We start from the raw sequence: 24,245 nt of genomic DNA on the forward strand, positions 1-24,245 counted from the left end.
AATTCACTTCAAGTTCAAAACTTAGAAAACTTGGACAGTTAATTGTAAACTGTTGCCTTAGTTCCAAAACATTGTGTGCATCTATTAAATTTATAGAAATTTAATATAAATAAATATATAAAGAAATAAATAAAAAAAAACAAATAAATAAATAAATGAATAATGTGTATGCCCAGACATTAATTGAAAATATTTTAACTATGCTTTGAGGAGCTGACCGGAAGTCCAAAACCTAAAAACATAGGTCTAGAAATTGCAAATCTTGCATAACTTAAGATAAACAGATAAAACTTTACTCAGAAACCAATTGAAATGCCATCTAAAGTGCGAATTTTAGCCCATATTGAGTTAATTGCTTTCCATTTCTAGGTCATTTTGCAAAATAAAATATGTTAATCCCTGAAAACAATGAAGCGCGTGAATGATCTGTTAGTTGGCCCACAAGGTTATATTGGTATTATAGAATTTCATCAATTTGTTTTTAACAAATCTCGAAAAACACATTCCCTTCATGCCAATGAGCGTCAGGGGAGTCCCTTTATTGTGTGGTCAGTTTGAGTTATTTTTTATTCAATCAAGACGAAGACTTTAATTATTCCATTCTTCCATTCTTCATACAATGTAATTTGTCCGATTAAAACAAAAAGGAAACGAACCAATTGATAAGGTTACAACAGCGGTAAGTCCAAACAACGACATGCCCCCAGACACCTGTAAGTTTTGTGTAGTGCATTTAGGGTTATATTATATGTAATATTTGCTTTTGGAGATCCATTATCAAAACAAAAAGGAGCAATATACATATTTTTATATTTGTAGCAAAGCACCTGGCTCCAAAACTGTCGGTAAATCAAACGGGTGTGTACAATACGTTGAGTACTGAATTATCTGATGTTGAGAACACCATCAAGTCAACTGTAGGCGACAAACTGAAAACTGCTGGTTGTGTTGCCAACGGAACATGCGAATTAAAGGGCGTTCACATCTCGTCTTCAGATGACCAACCAGAAGAGAGGAAACGAAGGGAGACAAGCTTTGTTTCATTTACCATAGAACTTACATGTGATAATACTATAGGTGATTTTTTGTTTGTTCGATATTTGATTTATTTATTTTTTAAATTTGTTATTGGCTTTTATTGGTGAAACAAGAAAATATATTATTACATGTATTGCAAAGCTTAAATACGTATGAAAGCATTAAACAAGTTTGTTTGATTTCATTAATGTGGTCCATACCTGAAAAACATTACATTTCAGAAATACAGGAAGATATGAAATAAATTTGGAATTAAGACACAGTTCAAAATAGGATATATACTTTAAGACAATATTCCTGCAGATTTCTCAATTTTTACAAACTGAAAAACGTTTTGACTTGTACGAGTAAATACAAATGCTTTATCAAAGCAGACAGTATTTTACAAATGTTCATGTGTTTTTCAATGTCAATACAAATTGTGGTTACAAACGTGTATAGAAATGAATATCACTGCCTGTAATTGAGAAATTCCTACTTGGAAAGCAACTGTATTTATGTCATGTTTCCTGCCATCTTGTGTTAGAACTTCATTATTTTCCTGTTTACCAAAGAATCTGAAAACTGATTTTATTGTTTGTTGTCAATGCTTAGTTGTCACAAAGGTCTACCAGTCTTTTTGATTATATTACTGTATACATTGCAACATAATGTAGTAATGATACCGAGGTATCATTAACATGTTCCATTTAACATGTTTATCATTGTTCCATTTAACATGTTCTATAAAATATGATATCTCCTATACGAGATTTAAAAAAACCTAATAAGGAGTTTGTATCACCTACACAGGACGTAGGAATTTTAAACTCCAAATTAGGCTTATTATCTCCTACGTAGGAGACAACATGTTAAATTGGCACAAGGACACTTCCGTATAATGACGTAATAATGACGAAATAATTTTGTTTTCTTTCAGAGAAAGACAATTGCTATGACTTACTGGCTGAGATAGTGACTATATTCAACACCTTAGTAGAAAATCTAGCGTTCACTATACAATATGGTGGCGTTGACTACGACGTTGGTGTTAACAGTACGTACCTGGACGGTTTGGCGGAGTGCGAGCCAGGATATGCATCCGTCTGGCAGTATTGTGGTAAGACCAAATTTTAAAAAAAAACGATCTGACGAAAAGGCCATATTTTAAAATTATCCGCGACGCATGCCTTCCAGTTTTAGTAGGGTAGGTAGGTATGTGAATTGTTCGACCTACTTTTTTGTATTGAACCAAATTGTACTTGGATCTATATCTGGATAAAATATATATCTTTCCTTTTAAGAATATGAATGCTTAAAAGCATTTATTTATTTAATGTTTAGAACCAGAGTTTAAAAGTTGTATTCAATATAAGTCTGCAATATTTAAAATAAAAAAACATGAGACAGATATAAAGACGTGAATAATAATGACAGATTGACTTTACTTGCACGATAATTAAATAAAAAAATGTGTTTTGTTTGGCAATAAAAAAAGGTAGCAGTGATTTTTATGGGAGGTATCGGCGGGGGGATGAGTGGAAACAAACTATTTTATTTTCGGCCTAGGTCCTCCTTAAAATTAAGCGCTAACTACGGTATTCACATTTAGAAATGAATACATTGAATAGATGAACGATTAGAGTGCATTTTTTCACAAATTTAATTCTTGGGGTCCTATTCCAGACGAGAATAGAATAATATTATTTCCATTTAGACTTAGACATAGTGATTAAATCAGACATTAACAGATGACGAAAACAACATAATAAATATGTATATAGAGATCTTTTACACAATAATTTTGAGAGATTCAATTCCAGTAGAGAAACAACCTGTATGTAGCAATACCCTTTGCAAACATTGTGCTTGTTCCTTCAGAGAGTTGCTCTGTATGGGTTACAAAGTACAACCAAATGGTAAAGAACTTTTCATTATTACAGAATAAAGGTTTTTAACTGAAACATTATTTTTTTACCTCTAGTATCGTGTGGTAAGGGAACATATGCCACTAACGACTACTGTGAGAGCTGCCCTCGAGGCTACTACCAGGACGAGGAAGCACAGCCATCGTGCAAGAAATGTCCTGATGGCTGGACCACTGCCGGACTTATGTCTAGAGACAGCATTCATTGCAATGGTAAGTTCAATCTATGAAATTGCCAAAACTGTCTTTCTTATAGCTTGTATATACATGCAGTATAATGTTTCATAAAGTAAACTTATGATTGAAAAGTGACAGGGGGCTCAAAGATTTTTATCCTATTTATGCTATGTAACAAACAAGATTGGATAATGATATAATAATTATATCGATAATGACAAAAATAAAGATGATAATACAGCTGCCACTTGTCCTAGAAGACAGTAGCCTAGTTTCCTCCAAAGCCGCGCAAGCCGCGGTCAACACTTTTTTTTCTAAGAAAGTAAAAATAAATTTATGTCTATATTAATTTCTAACAATCACCTGAACATGTTTATTGCATTTAACATACCCCAAAATAAAAAAGTCATGGATGTGTGCCATCATCCACCCCCTAGATGTTGGCCTATCAGTCAAGACTAAGCTACGCCCCCTGTCTGTGGTTTTTAGTCCGGCATATCTAAAATAACTCTTTTTATAGATTATTGAATGACACGATCATATAAAAAACTCCATTAAGACTATTAATTATCGGACAGCTGGTCAAGATGCATTAACTGCTATTTCAGTTTTCGTATATTGTTTAAAAAATTCCAAATTAAAAAAAAAATTTTTATGTGGGTTTTCCCTGTATTATTTAAGAACATCAAAAGAAAATTTTTTGTGTTTCATCAAAGGGGTCTTTTATGAAAGTACACATGAAAAAATTTTTGAGTAAAATCATAATTAATTTTTTTTTTAACCAAAAAATATCCTTTTTAATGAACACCATTAACCATTTATGATGTATATCATAAACAGTTTTGATGTACACCATGGATCTTTATGATGTACACCAAAAACTATTTATGATGTGTATCATAAATATTTTTGATGATCACCACGGATCCTTTATGATGTACACCATGGATCTTTTATCATGTACACCATGGATCTTTTATAATGTACACCATGGGTATTTTATGATATACACCATGGATCCTTTATTAAGTACACCATTGATCTTTTATAATGTACACCATGGATCTTTTATAATGTACACCATGGGTATTTTATCATGTACACCATGAATCTTTTATGATGTACACCATGGGTCCTTTATGATGTATTTCATGAACATTTTATGTACATAGCGGATATTTTATTATCTACATCATGAACTTATAATGATGTTCAAGAACCACGTAGATATTTATATTGCAATTTTGCAACTATGAATACAAGTAGATTAGTTATATATTAGTTATTGTCAAGTATTTTAGTAATAATATATAATGTCTGACAATTGTGTTTACAGTTGAACAACCTGATGAAGACACCACAATAAATTGGATTCTGTACATTATCATTATTGTGGTTGGAATTTTCTTTATAATCCTGGCAGTTGTAGCAATTGTTTACCGGACACAGAAAAGGTAGTGTAAATTTTTAGAATTGTCTAGACCTTTAAAGCCTGTGTAATAAATGGCACATATACCCTCAGAAATGAAATGTTTTATAGAGAGGGCGGTATGAAAAATGCATTTGGATCATATTTGACGATTATCATTAATGAAGCTATTGTTGAATGTGACATAATGTCTCGTAAAAGAAGACAAACGTTAACAAAGTGTTGTTTTGTTTTGTTTTTTTCATTATGGAATACTCAAGTCACATTATTGTATTTTAAAATTTCCCAATGCAAAAAAGAGCAAGAGGGGTCCCAAACCCAATTTGTTTATCCCTTTAAAAAGTTTGGAAACTGGGAACGGGGCACCCGAATAAAAAAAGCTGTTTTTAAAAATTTTTAAAGCAATACAAAAATTTTTGGGGCTCAGAGGCCTTTTATAATAGATGCTTAGACAAAATGTTCCATTGTCTAACAAGTAAATTTCAATTAATCATTGAAAGTGTAATTAAGTGTAAAATATGCAAGTCGATAGATGACATGCCAAATAGCAAGAGTTAATGTGTAACTTAAAGTTTGTAAATCATTTTATTTTATTTGTTGCCTTCTATTTATAGTTCTGTCTCTTCTACTTTATGTTTCCTTCAATTTAAAGTGTTGTCCCTTTCACAATAGTATGCCTTTAAAATTTAGTGTTGTGTCTTGTACAATATGTTGCTATTGATTTGATATTTACGCTTCAATTGATAGCATTGTTTCTGTTTCAATATGGCGTCTTTGATTTAATGATGTAGTTGGTACAATATGTTACCTTTTATTTATAGTTTTGTCTCTTGTACAATATATTGCCTTTTATGTAAAGTGCTGTTTCTGATACAATATGTTGTCTTTTATTTAAAGTGCTGTTTCTGATTCGATATGTTGTCTTTTATTTAAAGTGTTGTTTCTGATACAATATGTTGCCTTTTATTTAAAGTGCTGTTTCTGATTCAATATGTTGTCTTTTATTTAAAGTGCTGTTTCTGATTCAATATGTTGTCTTTTATTTAAAGTGCTGTTTCTGATACAATATGTTGTCTTTTATTTAAAGTGCTGTTTCTGATTCGATATGTTGTCTTTTATTTAAAGTGTTGTTTCTGATACAATATGTTGCCTTTTATTTAAAATTTTGTTTCTGATAGAATATGTTGCCTTTTATTTATAGTGTTTTTCTGATACAATATGTTGTCTTTTATTTAAAGTGTTGTTTTTGATACAAAATGTTGCCTTTTATTTATAGTGTATGTCACTATATGTTGCCTTTGATGAAAATGTTTTCTCTGGTACAATATGTTGCATTTGACTAAATATTTTGCCTTCGATTGAAAGTGTTGTCTTTTCTACTATATGCTATCTTCAATATTGATAGTGTTGCCTCTGATTCAATGTGTTGCCTTTGCTTTATACATTATGATGTTTTCTCTAGTACAATACGTTGCCTTTGATAAATAGTGTTGTCACGTCCTTAATATGCTTCCTTCTATTTCTTGTGTTGTCTCTGGTACAGTATGTTACTTTTTAGCTCACCTGTCACAAAGTGACAGGGTGAGCTTTTGTGATCGCTTTTCGCCCGGCGTCCGTCCGTCCGTCGTCCGTCCGTCGTTCGTCCGTCGTTCGTCCGTAAACTTTTACTTTAAATGACATCTCCTCATAAACCACTAAGCCAATTTCATCCAAACTTCACAGGAATGTTCATTTGGTGGTCACCTTTAAAAATTGTTCAAAGAATTTAATTCCATGCAGAACTCTGGTTGCCATGCCAACCGAAAGAAAAAACTTTAAATATCTTCTTTTAAAAAACCCAAAAAGCTAGAACTTAGATATTTGGCATGAGACATCTTCTAGTGAGTGTCTACCAAGTTTGTTCAAATAAAAGCCCTGGGGTCAAAATTGGCCCCGCCCAGGGGGTCATTGATTTTCCCTATATGCATATAGTAAATACTTAAAAAATCTTCTTTTAAAGAACCAAAAGAGCTAGAGCTAAGATATTTTGCATGAAACATGTTCTAATGGATGTCTACCAAGTTTGTTCAAATAAAAGCCCTGGGGTCAAATTTGGCGCCGCCCCGGGGGTCATTGATTTTCCCTATATGTATATAGTAAAAACTTAAAAAATATTCTTTGAAAAAACCTAAATAGCTAGAGTTTAGATATTAAGCATGAAACATCTTCTAGTGAGTGTCTACAAATTTTGTTCAGATAACAGCCCTTGGGTCAAAATTGGCCCTGCCCCGGGGGTCATTGATTTTCCTTATATGTGTATAGGAAAAACTTAAAAATCTTCTTTGAAAAAACACAAATAGCTAGAGTTTAGATATTAAGCATGAAACATGTTCTAGTAAGTGTCTACAAAGTTTGTTCAAATAAAGCCCTGGGGTCAAAACTGTCCCCGCCCCAGGGGTGTCATTGTTTTTAACTATATGTGTATAGTAAAAACTTAAAAAATCTTCTTATAAAAACCCAATGAGCTACAGCTTAGATGTTTAGCATGAAACATCTTCTTATGGGTGTCTACCAAGTTTGTTCAAATAAAAGCCCTTTGGTTAAAATTGGCCCTGCCGGGGGTGGGGGAGGGCAGATCATTGTTTTTCATTATAAGTGTGTAGTAAAAACTTAACATCATGAAACATATTCTTATGGGTGTCTTCCAAGTTTATTCAAATAAAAGCCCTGGGGTTTAAACTGGCCCCGCTCCGGGGGCCTATATACAGGTGAGCGACCTCAGGGCCATCATGGCCCTCTTGTTATCTATAGTGATGTGTCTGGAATGTGTCTGCCATTGTTTTCTGTTGTTTCTGCTATGATATGTTGCCTTTGTTTAATAGTGATGTCTTATCTTCAATTTGTTGCCTTTCATTCATGGCGCTGTCTCTTGTGCAACATGTTTTTCATTTATAGAAATGTCTCTGGTACAATATGTCGTCTTGGATTTGTAGTGTTGTTTCCGGGACATTATATTGCCTTTGATTTAAAATGCTGCTTCCTCTGCTACAGATGTTACCTTCGATAATTACATAAATATGCTGCATTTGTTTTATATTTTTGCTTTTTTGTATAATATGATGCCATTACAATATTTTTTCTTTGATTAATAGTAGTGTAGATTTTGCTTCAACATGTTGTTTTTATTAATAGTGTTTCCCCTGGTACAATATCTTGTTGGTTTAGTAATGTTGCTTTTGATTAAACGTGTTGTTTCTGGTATAATATCTTTGTTTTTCATACATAATATTGCATGTGCTACAAATATTGCCTTGGATTTAAAGTTTTTTCACTGGTACAATATAATGTCTGTGATATATATTGCTGGGTCTGCTAAAAAAACATCTTGTCTTTGAATGCTCTCTCGGCAAATAATATTTGACATACTTGTTTCAGGGGGAATGGGGTACAACCCAATGTCAACACATCTCGCAACATTGGTAACGAAAATTTAAATTATAGGTTTCAAATGAGGTATGTATTTATATCTTAAAATACTTATTTGTTTGTTTGTTTGCTTGTTTGTATTTATTTATTTACCTACCTACCTACCTCATCCATCCATCCATCCATTCATTCATTCATTCATTCATTCATTCATTCATTCATTCATTCATTCATTCATTTTTTCTTCTTTTTTTTTATTTATTTATTTATTTATTTAAAGTTAATCCATACATAACTTAAAAGTTTCAAATGTCAGCTGAACTTTTATTTTAAGATTTCACATAGTTACAAAAAAAGTGTAAGGCAAGTTTAGTTTTTATATGGAACAACAACAACAAATATATTTTCGTCAATAAAAGAATATATATTTTTTATCTTTATCTAACTTTAGAAGTGTTAAGAAAGCAATCGTAAAGAATGTCATATCTGAAAACAAAATCTATTCTTCAATTCAGAAAGACATATAAAATCAAAGGGCTGCAAGCTCTGTGGTATTTTCTGATCTTTGCAATCTAAATCATACTGACTATCTGCATGTATTTTCCTGTATAAGTTTATTTTTATATACTATAATTCATCTTACGCAGCGACTGCGTTTAGATTTTTTTCTATAACAGTTTGAGATTGATACATATGGAATTTTGCATGACTAGAGTTGCATCAAAAAATCATTTTTCATTTTTTTTTTGACAGCCACACTTTATCCTTGCATATCTTGGCTACTTCCTTAAAAAAGACACTTCAAAAAAAAGTTGCCTCGACTAGGATTTGAACATTATGCCTCTCACACCCTAAACGAGCGCGCTACCTCTGCACCACGGTGAAGTAATACATATGCAGCTTGAATAAAAACAAATAAATTATCATTTTAAATTGAGAATTTCCATTTCGTGTTTGTAATCCTTATTAATTTCGAGGTATTTTGTTCACGATAAACCTGTTGTTTAACACTGATGAAAATAATTTTGCGAAAATCTTCTCGACAAAACAGTCCGGCATCTATATATTCCACTACTCGACAGTCAGATTTATTTGTGTACTACGCTCTGGAGTATTCGGTAATCGACATAGCTAAAAATAGCATTTTCATTGATTAAGCTTTACGGATATAGCCGAACATTTTTCATTGGGTAAAAAAAGATATTCATCCTCGAAATTTGTGATTGTAACCTCATAATTCTATTGACTAATCTAAACTTTTAATGCACTGTAATTTGTTAAATGCCTACATTAAAAAATATTCTTTATTTTAAATTGCTGGTTTTTAAGCAGTTTTGAGTGAGAACTACTTTGCGTTGTTAGGCATGTAAGGAAATTTTGTGTTAGACCGTGGATGTTAGCTTTGTATTTACTGATCTTGCGATCAGAAAATACAAAAGTGGGACAATATTAATTTTTCCTATATTCAACGCATTTGAAATAATTACATTATCATAATTTAAGCTTAGTTTCGTAAAGGATAAACATGAATTTATTTGATCATATGGGAATATTAAAAACAATTGAAAACAAGGCAATATCACTTAATTAATTATATTGTAGGGTAAATTGTTTCCAAGTGTGAATCATTGAATCATTTCTGTAGTGACTTATTAATGTCAAATGGGCGAATTTCCGAAGAGATTGGTCAGAAAAATATTAAAACACACCAAAGGCACCATTTGTTTTTTTTTTGTTCTTTTTTTTTTGGCAATCCGCTTCTTGAAAACTTGTTTAAAAGACGGACAAAACATGACAATTGGTTTCCTTTTTTTTTTTTTTTTGTTGTTTTTTTTTTTCTATTTGTTGTTGTTTTTATTTACTTGCTGGGCGAAGAGTGATAAGTACGAAAAGACAAAAAGATTGACATGTGTTGTGTTTTCGACCTTACACTTTTCGACCCAACAAAACTTCCTCCCTTCCTAAAAGAAATGAAAAAAACGCTCATTTGGCATTTCATAAATATGCTATGCAGTATTTTCCATAGCTAATAATTGTTTCGTTTTAAAGAATATGAGAATTAAAACGAAAAAATATCCTGTTAATGCCTCGAAAAACACATCAGTTGATTAAAATTTGAACACTTCTTTTTTCCGGAAGATATGTGGAACCAGCCCATACTATGTACAGCAGAAGTCACGACAATGCGGATGCTAATTCCTTGGACGATTTGAGGTTCGATTCCACGTAAGTACTCTTAAATTTATGTATGGACTTTAAATATAAGCTCGTCGTGATTTGTTTGATGGCTGGATGCTAGAAAAAAACATATGGATAAGAACCCCAGGTCATATTTAATTGTACTAACATAATGTATGTTTATATATAAAGTTTTATAAAGAAAGCTGATGTAACGTCGTTTCTCAATTTATCACATACTCATGCCGTGTTTGCAACTTAGTAAAAATTGTATTTCACGGCCGTGCATAGCGCTAAATGTAAGTAATAAAAGTGAAACTTTTTTTTTACTGTAAACAATTATTATTTTGACATAAGAAAATAGAATATTATATTCGTGTATTTATAACTTTATTGAACTTGTTGAATAATATGATGTTATTAAACATTTTGAGTATAATACTGAATCTTATAGACCTTTTTACGACGCGGTCCGTTGCTATGAAAAAATGACCGAAAGTGTTTTTTCGCGCATGCGCAATTTGCGTAGGGCAAAAAAAGCCATGCCATACTGTAATATAGAAATGAAGTAGAAATTCATAGACAATTCCGAGTTTGTTTAAGGTAAAAAATAGAAAATCATATAAAATAGCTTTTAACAGAAACACAAAAGATGCCTTCATAGCTTTGTAGCCAAGATTACCCAAAAAAGGCATGGAAAAGACGATTGTTTAAGAATTCCCCCTTACGATCACTGACCTGACATTGTGATTATTGTTGTAAAAATATGTGAAAATATATATTAGCAAATAAAGAAGTCAATTTAATTGTTGTTGAAAACGTCCATGTTAAAAAAAAAAATATTTTTATTACATATAATATATATAACATTTTTCTATAAATTTTATTAACATTTAAAATCGAGCTTAAATATTATTCTGAAAAAAAAGTCGGAACACGTGATATTATGCATTTTTTAGTTTTCAGTTTACCTAATTTTATCCTTTATCAAACTTGACTAAGATGCCATATATAATTTTCTTTAATCACATAATATATTTAGATAATTTTTCAAACTATTGTGTAGTTAAGATGTGTGTTTGAATAGCACACATTTTGTCTGTCCGGTTCCTTGTAACACATGGAAATGCACGTCACGTACACTATTTGTCTCTTCACAAAATCAATAAACATTGATGAGATTGGTATAAATAAAAATTACTCAAATAACGATTAATCATTTTCATAATTTTACGTAGTTAACCATGGTACTAAAACGACCCGGTTGAATGACATTGTTAAGTAGCTGGCAAATAATAACCGGTCACGTGTATATCTGTTTGACACTCACCGCCTTGCCAATCCACTTTCAAAGGAATACCAATTGTGAAATATATGTGATACATGAGTAATAAAATGTGATCTTTAACACCCTGCTGTTTTAATTTAAATTACTGATGAAAAAGTCACCTAATGATACCTTGAACAGAGGACCTTTGGTCGTTAAATTATAAGTCCCGCTTATTTTGTATATCTGTTATAAATATCAATGCACGTTTTAAGTATTTACCGCTTTAATTCATCCCAAAATTTCTTTTTTCTGTGTGACATAACTTGAAATCACGCCTTTTAAAGACTAAAAGTGCGCTAAATGTAAGCTATCGTTATTGCGCTTTTGCACTAAGCAGAATGCGCATGCGCGAAAAGCAACATACTTTGCTATGGAAAAATCGGACTGTAAAAAGGTCTATTGGACAAGAATACAGCTGTCAAAACTATTATGGACGAAGCGCCAGTCGAGTAGTTGTGTATTTGTCAATATAATATGTATTGTTCTGAAATATGTTTAATGATCTCTTTATTTCACACCACCGTTTTTGACATTTTGACAGAACTTTGTTACTTCAATTACAATAACAATTTAATATTAATTCTGGATTCTCAAAATGAAAACGGGGCCAGATTATGTACGATATGCATGTAATAAAGTTATTTTGGACTTGAAGTCTGGAAATTAAAACGAGACTTTATAGGGTGTGATATGGATTTTATATGGACATTTTGGACTCTGGAAAATAGAACGTAGATGCGTCATACAATGTCAGATATTACGTCAGTTAAACAATTGATGTCTAGTGAAGACTTTTCTGCATATTAAAAGGATTGATATATGTCTATTGTTGGCCGTTAAGTATTTGTTTTTGTGCTATGTCTCGGTTAAGGCCTATTTTTATTCCGGTATATTTTAGATCAAGTTAGACTCACTTTATTGATAATGAGTTTTACCAATTTTGGTTGGTCAAAATGTACAATATTATATATATCAGAGCAATCTGATTAAATTCAGGTCCTAAATATCTCTACATGTAAGAAATAAGTAGATCGGAAGTTAAGTCAGATTGATAAATAGAGGGTCTGTCAATCCGGGTCACTTTAGCATTTTTGATTTTTAAGTCGACGAATGGAAACTTGCAGAATTCATCAGCTATCTAGTGATTAGACCGGAAATAACGTTTATTTTATAATTTCGTTTTCTCTCTAATAAATTATGCTATTTCAGAACTTTCGACGGAGAACTAAATGCCGCGGTTGAGTATACGGATGACTTTCAAGGTGCTTATAATAAGTAAGTTTACATATAAATTGTTTTATATAAAAAATAGCTTCATATAGTCATTTAAAATTCATAGAATTTAGTAAGAATAGAATGTTAGTGTTAATTCACCAAGTGGTCATTTCATAGTCGTAGCATTATGACAGGGATCACATAGGAGGAAAAACACTAAAAGTGTTTTGAATATTGTAATACTGTTTTCCATTGGCATTATTATCAAATATTCATAAAGAGGTAAAACAACAACAAATTTTGCATTACTGAAATACTAGTATACATGCACAAGTGTGAATGAATCAGGTAAAATGAAACACATCAACATCAATAGTATTAATATTTGCTTCTTACTATAATGTAAAATGAGATGGGCATAAAATATACACTAACCACCTGTTAGATTTCCTTGCACCAGTAAGATAATAAATATTTTATAAATGTGTTACGAACTCGTCACCATAAAATCATCTTCGGTAAACATGCGTACTCGTTACTTATACGCTTCATCGTCGAAACCCATGGGTTCTGATTTTAGTTATACCGCTGAACTATGACGTGTACGCATGCGTTACCGAGGATGTAGTTCAGGGAAATCAGAACTCGTGAGTTCCAGCATAAAATGTCCTCACCTGACTTGAGTAAATCCTGGGGCTCCAATTGAAAGCTATACTTGTATACCAATAGCCCTTAACAAGTTTAATTCACTTTGAAATTGTGTATCTATATATTGTGACGTCAATGTTATGATTTGTTTTCAGTGAACAAAATTCAGAACTATAGCCAAGGTAACTTGTAAGGTTCACCAAATTCTTATTCCTCTTCCAAAAAAAACCCTATAAAATCAGTGTTTGATAAACTATGAAAAAAGAAATATATAATTATTACACTTGCCAGTTTAATCACCAAGCAAATCTGTTTATATGTTATGGCTATTTATACTTGCAAGTCAATTTAACCTTGCCAACCTTTGCTTCTAAAATACTGTTTTCATAAGGACTATACAATAGTTGCTTATTGTATTCAATCAGGGTTAGTTAAACTGATAAATTTTAATTTTGGAAGAACTTGATTGGGCTACCCCGTGTACCTTTTTCTGCACCTTTTCTGCACCTTTTTCTGCACTTTTTATATCTCCAAAATTCAATAAGTCAAAATTGTAATGCTACTCTCATATCTACATATATGAGGAAAACTTTGTATTATGCAGCAATAAATAAATATGGCTGCGTCCTTGGAGAGACGAACACATTTTCAACGCGCCTTGTTAAAGGTTCAAAACACCATCTGAATAAGTACTGCTAGATTAATTTTAAAAAGCTAATGTATAAACAATATTTTTACACGAAACAGCCACTTTTTACTCTATATATTTATTTGATTCACTGACTGGCTGGAGCCGAGCATTTCGAATAGCATTTGTGTATAATTTACTCTGCAAAAGTTTAATGAAATTTGCCTTAAATTTTACCATAGTATCTCCGAAAAATAGTTTCCTTTATGTATGTACTTACGCCGCCCGACATTTAGCATGGAAGCATCAACATTTCACTCCAATTTATTTGATTTGCTGTTCGGTTTGACCACTAGATTATAAACCCCGCAATAGCCCAATTCAGTAGGACATTTGTAAATATTAGAAAAGGTTTGCAAATTTTTCACTCTCTTTACTCACTATATATATCTTTGGATAGGCATATTGTCACTTACAGAATAACCGTATTTTCTAAAGGTCTCATAGTAACGTCGAGCAGCATTGTTTTTAAACTTTAAACTCGATGATTAATTTCCACATTAAGTATTATAATTTCAAATAAGAATGAAATCACGATTTTCACATGACTTAAAAATTAACGTAACGGTTTCTGTTGTTGTTTAAATACTGTATTACAGTACTAACCACACGACTCTATGGTATCATTTCACTTACAGTTTGTAATTGATCCTGATTGGATCATTATATTGTATGAACACAAACATTATATGATCATGTGTTTATAAAATTTAAAACTTAGAATTACTGTTAGGCACAGTCTTTCAAAATTTTCATTCCAAATTTCAGCATATTTGACCATAGACTATTTAGCTTTTTTTTGTAAAAGCAAAAAAAACCCACTTTCATTATGGATGGTCTGTCATACAATAAATAATTATGTTGATAATATTTAGTATCACACGTGATCACAAACCATGAAATAATTTGAATGTATGATTTTGTTACATGCCTTTATATAGCTGTTAATACAATTCATTTAACTGTCCATTCTGAACCACTTATGATTCAATCATCAATTTTCTTATAAGAATATCCTAATGATATTTTTCTATTGTTTTTTTTAACATTTTTTATGGAAAATATTTCTTTTGTAGATTAATTTACTCTATCATTTATTTATTTTTGTTCTGTCAACAGTCCAATTTACAAAGATGCAAATGATGATCAGGTGGCGAATACAAATGCGAGCGTTGCTTATATTACTTTAGATAACAATTTAGATAAACCACCGTTATCACCACCACCAGTATACAAGGCATGGGAATAAAATCGATATCCGATAAACGTTTGACAAAGTACTCACTTTTATGCGAGTGCCTACATGATTGTACCGGAAGTGCTAGAAGTCAATTTATATATCAATACACCAATTTTGAATGCATAGAAGACATTTAGTGATATTTTGATAAATCTGTGATATTTAAATTTGTGTTGTTAATGTAAAATTTTATTTTGTTATTTTATATATTCTAGACAAACATGAAACTTATTTATTACTAGTACATACATGTACATATTTTATCATAAATAGCAGTATATACATTAAATGTTATCGTTTTAACACAAATAAATTGCCTGTTTACTAATGTTAATTATCATATGTTTTAAATATGTATTTATATATTGTATATTGTTATATTTTTTGTTGGTATCTTAACAATATTACATGTACTAACATACTTGAAAAGTAAGTTAAACTACAAGCAGACAAATAGTTCCCTGGTTAATAAATTTATACAATGTATATTTTACTTCTAATGTTATATTATAACATATTGGATTTTTGTGAACCAAGCTTAATATTTGAATATTTAAAGGCTGCGCATTAATTATTTGTTAAAAACATGCATGTAATCTTCTAAAATTATTTACAATTTGTATTTGTCTATAAATTGTTCACTGAAAGTTAGCTATACGAAGTTTTTTGAGATCACATTCAATTCAGTGTCGTCGTTCGTTAAAGATTATTTTGCTTTAACTATAATGTCTTTCTAACGTAACGAATGTACTTCAAACATAAAAGTGTGCCTCTTATCATCACAAACATCAAATACTAGAATTTAGCCATTGAAAATTATTACTATTTTGCACATTTTATAAGAGTACTTTTTTTAATTTTAAGAGTTATCTACCCCTTGAATATAGTATATCATACAAAATTGTTATTATTTTACACTAATATACATGTGTACTTTTATGATTTCAAGAGATATCTACCCCTTGAAGGTGGTATTTCATACAAAATTGTTATTATTTTACACAAATATACATGTGTACTTTTATGATTTCAAGAGATATCTACCCCATGAAGGTGGTATTTCATACAAAATTGTTATTATTTTACACAAATATACATGTGTACTTTTATGATTTCCAGAGTTATCTACCCCTTGAAGATAGTATATCATACAAAAGTGTTATTATTTTACACAAGTATACATGTACTTTTATAACTTCAAGAGATATCTTACCTTTGAAGATAGTATTCACTAGAAAATTGTTACTTTTTTACACAAATCTAACATGTACTTTATGATTTCAAGAGTTATCTATCCTTTGAAGATAGTATTCACTAGCAAATTGTTACTATTTTACACATATCTGCATGTACTTTTATAATTTCAAGAGTTATCTATCTATTTGAAGAAAATGTTACATACAAATGTGTTACAAACATACATGTGTATTTAAAAATTTTAAACAATTAATTATACTTATTTTTGTCAAAATTTCACCTAATAAGGGTCATAAATCTAGCATCTGTATTTCAGGAATTATGCCTTTAGAATCTGTTGTGTCTAAAATGATTATATTTGATAAAAAAAATTCTTATTATTTAGGTAATTCATTAAACATTTTATTAAATAGTTTAACTTCGAATCACTTGTATCACATATGACAAGGTTTGTAACTCTGGCATCAATATTTTAATGCTTATTCTTGTCAAGTTTTTATAACTTTTAACATAACATAGTTGGGATTGTCTTCTCACACATCACATATGTCATAGTCTGTTTCATGAAACAATCCCTCTAAACTTTCTTGTTGTGTATTATTTTTAACACAACCTTTGGTTTTCAATTAAAAAAATTCAGTCAATGTTTAATCAACATATATTTATGCGCTAAAGTGGACAACTCAATTTTTATTTTCTGATATTAATTACATATTTCTTATATTTAACCATATTTCTAATTTGGTTAAGTCATCCAGAATTATAATAGTTGAGTGTGTCTTCTCCGGTACTTTCAGTGAATTTTGATGCATGTTTGATGTCTTTAACGCATTTGAAGAAGGCATTTTTATTGAAATTTTACCATGTGACGGATTGAGAGCAATCGTATGTACATGTTTTTTATTGTTTATGTTTATTAAAACAAAACAATCCAACGTGTTCGTTTCGTTTTGTTTTGTTTTTCTGCCTTTATAGTATTTTTAAAGGTGCTCCAATGAGTTACAATAAAAGCAAATAAGAAAATGAAATAAAATGTTTACACAAATCAACTGGGGCACTCTAAACAGAAAATAGGCAAAATATATATATAAAAAAAAGAAATACGCCCAGAAAACAATTTACGAAACATGCAGAAGGAAGGTTATATTCCCTGTTGAAGTATTTTTTTAACCTTTGGCCGACCTTTAGGTATGACCTTGACTTTAAAATAAACATCCTGTTTTTTGCGCAGTGTGCATCATCTCATTATGACAATCATTTGTTCAAAGTACTTTTAGTGCCTTTGCGAAAGAAAGCTCGACGCCATTTTTATCCATCGCTTTTGCTCCTTCGTCGACAGCTATGACCAATGTGAAGTTTCCTTTTTAAAATTAAACCGAATCTGAAATGTTCAACTATCTGCGTTTTATTTGACACGATCGTACACAATTATACACTGGTAGAGTGACAAAACAATCTCATGAAAAGGTAAACTCATTTATTGTTACCGGAAATGAGTTAAAAAGCTCTATTTTACACCATATCCAATTTTATATCCTCCGGTGCACATAAGTTCTGCACCAGTTGTGAAAGTGGCGTCTGTTGATAAAAACAGACATGCCAAACCTATTTCACGTGGCTCTCCAAATCGTCCAGGGTGCTAAATATAAATGAAATGAAAATAACCAATTACAATTCAAATTCAATTTCAATAATACCTTTAGCAAACTGAAAAGTTATGATATAAAAAAACATACTTAACTTTAACCACTGAAATTCAGACAGTTTTAATTTTCAAGGCAAACCCTAATGAATTAAACTTTACTTGTAAAAGTTAATAAAGCATTAGGACTAACATCAATTATTTTTTAAGTGAAAACAATCTATTTGGATCGTATCGACTTATAGGAAGTTTAAGGACCAACAGCCACCTTACTTTTCCTTGTCTGACACCATGGCACGTTGACAAGGTGACAAGCGTTCAATTTAATTAGTGCGTAGTAACCAAGGAGTACAAAACTGAATTATTTTGATTAAAGGAAGCAAATGATAACACAATATGTAGTAAGTTTCAACTTCGTTTGTTCAAAAGTGTCTTTCTTTAATTAGATTTTACACACCGACACAATAATAGTCCTATGGTGACCTACTGCTCGCAGAAGACCTGTACTTTTTTGCATTCAATATTTTAGACTTCAAGCGAGCACCTTGGTTTACCACCAACCTTCCGCAAATTAACTAGATAGGTTTCTCACATAATAGATTCTGACAGGACATTTATCACTCCGCTACTGCATGACTCTTACTAATTAATATGTTACATACCGACCGATTTTTCACTAATTCCCCCTTTTCTCCTTCTTGATCTAAAAAACACTGTATTCTGTTTTTAAACAAGTTATTTATCTATTGTTAAATATGAACATTCACAAAATATGATATATGTGACAAATATGAAATTCAAAAATATTTATTCATAATTGCTATCGTTATTATCTTGAGTATTGTAAATATATTGTTTAACTTTTTATTGACTGTTTAAATCTGATAATGTCATTTATGCATAGTTATTTCTTTGCTGGACTAGGTTACTTCACTTTTGGTACAAAGAGACATTTTCTGTGAAGTTCATTCAATATAATACATATTAGTAAATTAACTATTTGAAATAAGAAAATAGTTGTTGTTGGAAAGCTTGCAATGAAAGTATAACATATACGATATATTTCATAAATCTTTACGAGCAAAATTTTACAATCTTATAAACTAGGTCCCGAAATATATTGACTTACTCAAGTGTGTTTATTCCGCACGTGGCTGAGACATTTGAAGAATGACATCGCAGAGTACACAGATAACATCCACAATGCAACGTTTGTTCATGAGTACAAGGGAAATAATCTTTGTTCAATTATTGCGTCATTTCATCTCTTGATACAATTATATCTTCATAAATTTTGCCAATATACTTATTCATTTCTCATTTCTTAAATCCGTCATTTGCTTGCAATATTTAATGAAATTGTGCAAGGGAAGAACTTTTACAAATGTGAATTGCAACCCATTTTTTTCAATTGCTGGCGGTTGAAGACTTTTTGACACACTTACATGGACGACGAACAAATGGTTTTAGTATTTTCAGAAAAATGTTTGACTAATAGTAATTTTTATATAGCAAAACATTACCAATTAACATGTATGATTGTTTTTTAAACAGTTGAACAATCATTGATCGGACAATTATGTATTTTTTTACACAACTACCTCAAATTATGTGAACATTTTTGTAATTTTGAGCGATTGGTCCCATTTCTACCTTCATTTTCTTTGATGCAAAAGCAGTTTGCCAAAATCAAACCAGTTTTATTTTGCTGATGTACATTGCCTGGAACAGCTTCAATCGATCACAGAGTTTAAAAATTGTCATAATGTTTAGATAAAAGTATAAATACTTACCTTTTTATTATAATAATTTTAACTGTCCTTGACCTTCGAACCGGGCATTATCATCTGATGCTCTTCATATATATATCGTCAATATAGTAGTAATAAATCGTATTGATGTGTTCAAGTCTTAGGGATAACAACTAAGTAAGCTGATATTTTAAGTGTTACGCACCAACACAGTAGATGGGGACTTTCAAGCTTAAGTCATGTAAGTTGTGGAGTAGTTCTCCTCCTTGTCTTATTTTTGACACGGGCAGACACCACCTGAATAGAACCATTGGCATTCCGTAAACTAGCTGTATAAAAGCAAGCGAATCAACAAGAGTGTTTAAAAGTCTTGCAAAGAGCGGCGTTATTGCTAGGATGAAATAATCTGTAATATCTTTGTGAATGAACTATTAAGCTCATAGACGACAATAACGAAAGACCCTGAGACTCAAAATATTTTCTTAGTACCTTATAAATTGGACCAGAAATACAAGCATTGATCCACAGAATAATATCGTTGAAAAGCTTTGTCATTGTCTTCCTACAAGTATCGGAATACACGCCTCCTAGCAAAATTCGCTGTTAAGCTCTCCGGTTCAATGTAATATTTCGCGTTCATCTCATATTCTGCCGCTGACGAATTTTTGTGCCGATATTTTTTTCCACAGATCTTCAGTCTCGTCATCATATATGACTGTTATGTTTTGTCCTTGTCTGAGTCGTTTCCTTGGTCGTTACAATTACATACATATCCGAATCACCTATGGTATCATACTCATTTTTATCCGTGTCCGTGGTTTTGTATGTCTCAACATGTTCCTGTTGTGTGATTGTTAAACATGAACATGTTTGCGTATTTTCTGGGAATGAGCAGGTTTTGTTTTTTTATTCGTTTCGCTACATTTAAGTGACGAATTTTCCCTCACATTCCTTTCGTAGGAGACACATAGAAGATCCTCTTCGCGCCACCAAAAGGCCAGAAATCGCGTGCGCTTCTTGTCAGATTCACCGCTGATTAAGCAACAGCTAGCAAGGCATTCTTTAACAAAGACTACGTTTAAGGTGAATTTGAAAATTAAACTTTAAATGGATTCCCCCTCTTTCCCAGTTCATCAATTATTGGGACTGCTGATTTCACCTCAATGTATGTGTTTGCCGAGGGGATTCCATGGTTAAGTTTGTCGTCTTCAAATCACTTGTACCTAAACACTGACGGACACATTTAATGTACTTTTAGTTTTGTGTATATTGGCTTTTTATATATTACTTTGTCACATGTGTGAAATCCACACATCTTTCAATACTAAGAGACAAGTAAACAAGTGTGTAGGTGTATGACGCTTGTTTAAAATGTACAGCTTCCAATAAAATATTAAACAAAGCATTCGATGAACGAATCCTCTTGACGTTTCATTATGTGACATTTTTTTCAATGTAGGAGGCAGCGCGAATTCATTAAACTGTTATTCACTCGCATGTGTTGATCGCAAAACCATACCCGTTAAATTAAAGACAATAAATGAACTTATAATTTGAAAATTGTTAACTTACTTGTAAGTTACACTTGTAAATAATTAGTAAGGTTTCGCTTTTAAATATGAAAAACAGACTTAAATAAACCATACATCGTATCGGAGTTAATCTAAAACAATAAGTGTTTGGTTCCGTCTGATGATTTTTTCCAGCTAATTTAATTCTTTTAATCTAAAAGGAAACCCCAAACAAATATGAAACAAAAACAGTTTTCGTTTTGGAATTTTGTTTGGTTGAACATTTCGAAAGAAAAGTCCAAGTGACGTGTCACTTCCTCTGTGACTTTTTTATCTTACAAAATCTGTGCATGAAAAGAAGTACAGTTATAACAAAAAGAAGGCATTCATTTTTATCAATAAAATAAAGGATTTAATTACCGTAGTAGATTGAACAATCAAAATGCACGGAACAACTGCACAGGTGAAATGAAATATTCCATTCCACCTGAATTTGTGAACATCCTGACCGAGAAAGAACACGCCTACCTACATTACTAAAACTAAACGTCCGGCAATCGTGTTTGGTTCTTTAGTTCGGTCGTCTCGGGTGTTTTTGTTTTTTTAATTGTGTACAAGAGAACCTTACCCTGAAGCATTTGAAGTTTTGCTTTTCGAATTTGAAGTATTTTAGTAATATTTAAGCTTGTGTTGAACACCTGCTCGTGGACTTGTATAAAATAAAAAAGCATATCTAAGTGTATAGAAAAACAAATTTTTCAGAAGACGAGCTTTTGTAGAATGCATTTAATGTCTTATTAATGTAAACGAAGCAAAAGAATATGGAATTAACGAGAAGTAGCATGAAGCTATATATCTACAACTGAAAATTACAAATTTAAAGTTTACAATATACATTCAAGTATTACAGAAATATTTTTGTTTTGGCGCCTACACTAAATTACTGCCGAAAGGTATAACATCACTTCAAATACCAACCTAATATTTGTTCCGGAATATTTTGTTATGGTAACGTACAATATCCATGTGTGTTAAGTAACAACGACATTTTGTGTTACAATTCTTTCAAGAATCGACAGTAAGATTATGAAAATAATATTACTCTACCGTTGATAAATTTTATAAAAATATTTCATTAGGTATAGCTTCATATGACAAAATGACAATTATTTTACAATTATCAGAACTTATGAAGTAACTGGACTGCAAAGTCTCTGATTTCAAAACAGATTTGATTGTATACATGTATAATGGAATCATTTACTAGTACTGTTCCTAAATGCATAATGTATGATGATGAAAACACAACAATTGTAAACAAAAAAAATATATAACACAGAAAAATATCATACTCAGTCGGCACATGTACAATGGACTAATAACTAAAACACATATAAAACTGGACACGGGAGTCTCTTTGTAAACTATATAAAATAATTCTAGAACTGCTACTACTACTGCTAATAATAATAATAATAGTCCTGGGTGTAGGTGGTGGGGGTAATCCTCTTTGAAGTCATTTTGCGAGAAACCCTATATAACAAGATTCATGTGTAAAACATTTCATTCTCCTAGACAAATCACACCTCCATGATGAAAACTAAACTTTAACGTCTGTTATAGGCCATTTCTGTTTCTGTAAGTCTATGTACAATCAATACGATAGTCTGACCATTAGGGTCCATTATCTATTATTGTTCACTTTTTCACTTTTATTGTTAACTTTACTTTTCTTTTGAATTGTTTACTGTTTCTCTTTAATTGTATACTTTTTCTCTTTAATTGCTTACTGTTTCACTTTAATTGTTTACTTTTTCCTAGGGAGACAGTCGTTAATAACGGCATATGTGTTATCAAACAATGTCAAATCTTTTTTCTGTATATACTAGTAAACCTGCTTCGTAAGGCTGAGGGCTTTGATAATCTATTCTTATGCTATTAGCAGACGACACTCTGACATGTGGTCCAGGCGTCCGACTGCTGTCACTACCTCTCTGGATCAAATTCTGACATTGCTGTAACCGTTGGAGATGGTGGAGTGGGCCACCCGCGGCCACTTCTTGTAAACCTTTTCCGACCTGATTCGACTCTTAGATTTTCGGTTGAGCAATCAATCTATGTCTTTTGTCTGCCAAGAAAATAAATAAAAACAAAATAAAAATTTTTAGACAAAGCTGTTATTAATGTTAATTTTTGAGTCTCACATTCTTTATTACTTCAGTTAATTACAGCAGTTCAGAAACCTTTCTAAAGCATTATTTGACAAAGACAAAAGCTCCCTGGTTATAAAAACAACAAGAGTTTTTTTCCATAAAATTAAGTGAGTGTCTTCCTTTTTCAGTACAACAACAAGAGGTTTTCGTTTTCGTAACATTAAGGAGTGTCTTTCTTTTTCAGTACATGTTCACGGCTTTAGAAATGACGCTCAAATACAAATTTATTGGGGATAGAGGCAGGGTTAATATATTAGATCTCATAAATATGTCTTTATATACCTGCATTTCTTGTACCAAACCATCCCTATCGCAAATAATGCAATAACTAGTGCTGTCACAGAAATTGCGATTGCTATCGTCACGGTATTGTTATTATCATCATCTGAAATAGAGATTACAATTCATTTATAATTAAGAAAACACAAGGTTATTATTATCATTTTACTGCCTTCAAAACGGGAGTAATTCTTGTTAAAGTTTTCTATATTTTCGTTTCAATTTAAATTGTGTTGATTCGAAGCATTTCTAGATTTACTAGTTCAAAAATTATGTTTTTATTTGTTTTTTTTGTTGTTGTTTTTTTTTTTTTTTTTTTTCATATGAAATTGCCTTTGCGAATGTAAAAAACCGAATATGATTGTATTTACTGAAACAGATCAGATTAAACAGCATTG

General features: G+C 31.3%; 1 protein-coding gene across 1 annotated transcript; it reads left to right on the forward strand.

Annotated features, from left to right (window-relative positions):
• The first annotated feature begins 408 nt into the window (after positions 1-408).
• On the forward strand, positions 409-17,390 carry LOC132737420 (sushi, von Willebrand factor type A, EGF and pentraxin domain-containing protein 1-like). Its single transcript, XM_060724705.1, has 9 exons — positions 409-454; positions 820-1,077; positions 1,958-2,137; positions 3,002-3,157; positions 4,458-4,575; positions 7,965-8,042; positions 10,095-10,181; positions 12,673-12,738; positions 15,134-17,390. The coding sequence occupies exons 1-9, from the start codon at positions 409-411 to the stop codon at positions 15,261-15,263; spliced, it is 1,119 nt and encodes a 372-aa protein (XP_060580688.1). The 3' UTR covers positions 15,264-17,390.
• The last annotated feature ends 6,855 nt before the right edge of the window (positions 17,391-24,245 follow it).

This window comes from Ruditapes philippinarum, unplaced genomic scaffold (assembly GCF_026571515.1).
Source record: "Ruditapes philippinarum isolate M1 unplaced genomic scaffold, ASM2657151v2 ctg5692_1_1_1_1, whole genome shotgun sequence".
Taxonomy (NCBI): Eukaryota; Metazoa; Mollusca; class Bivalvia; order Venerida; family Veneridae; genus Ruditapes; species Ruditapes philippinarum.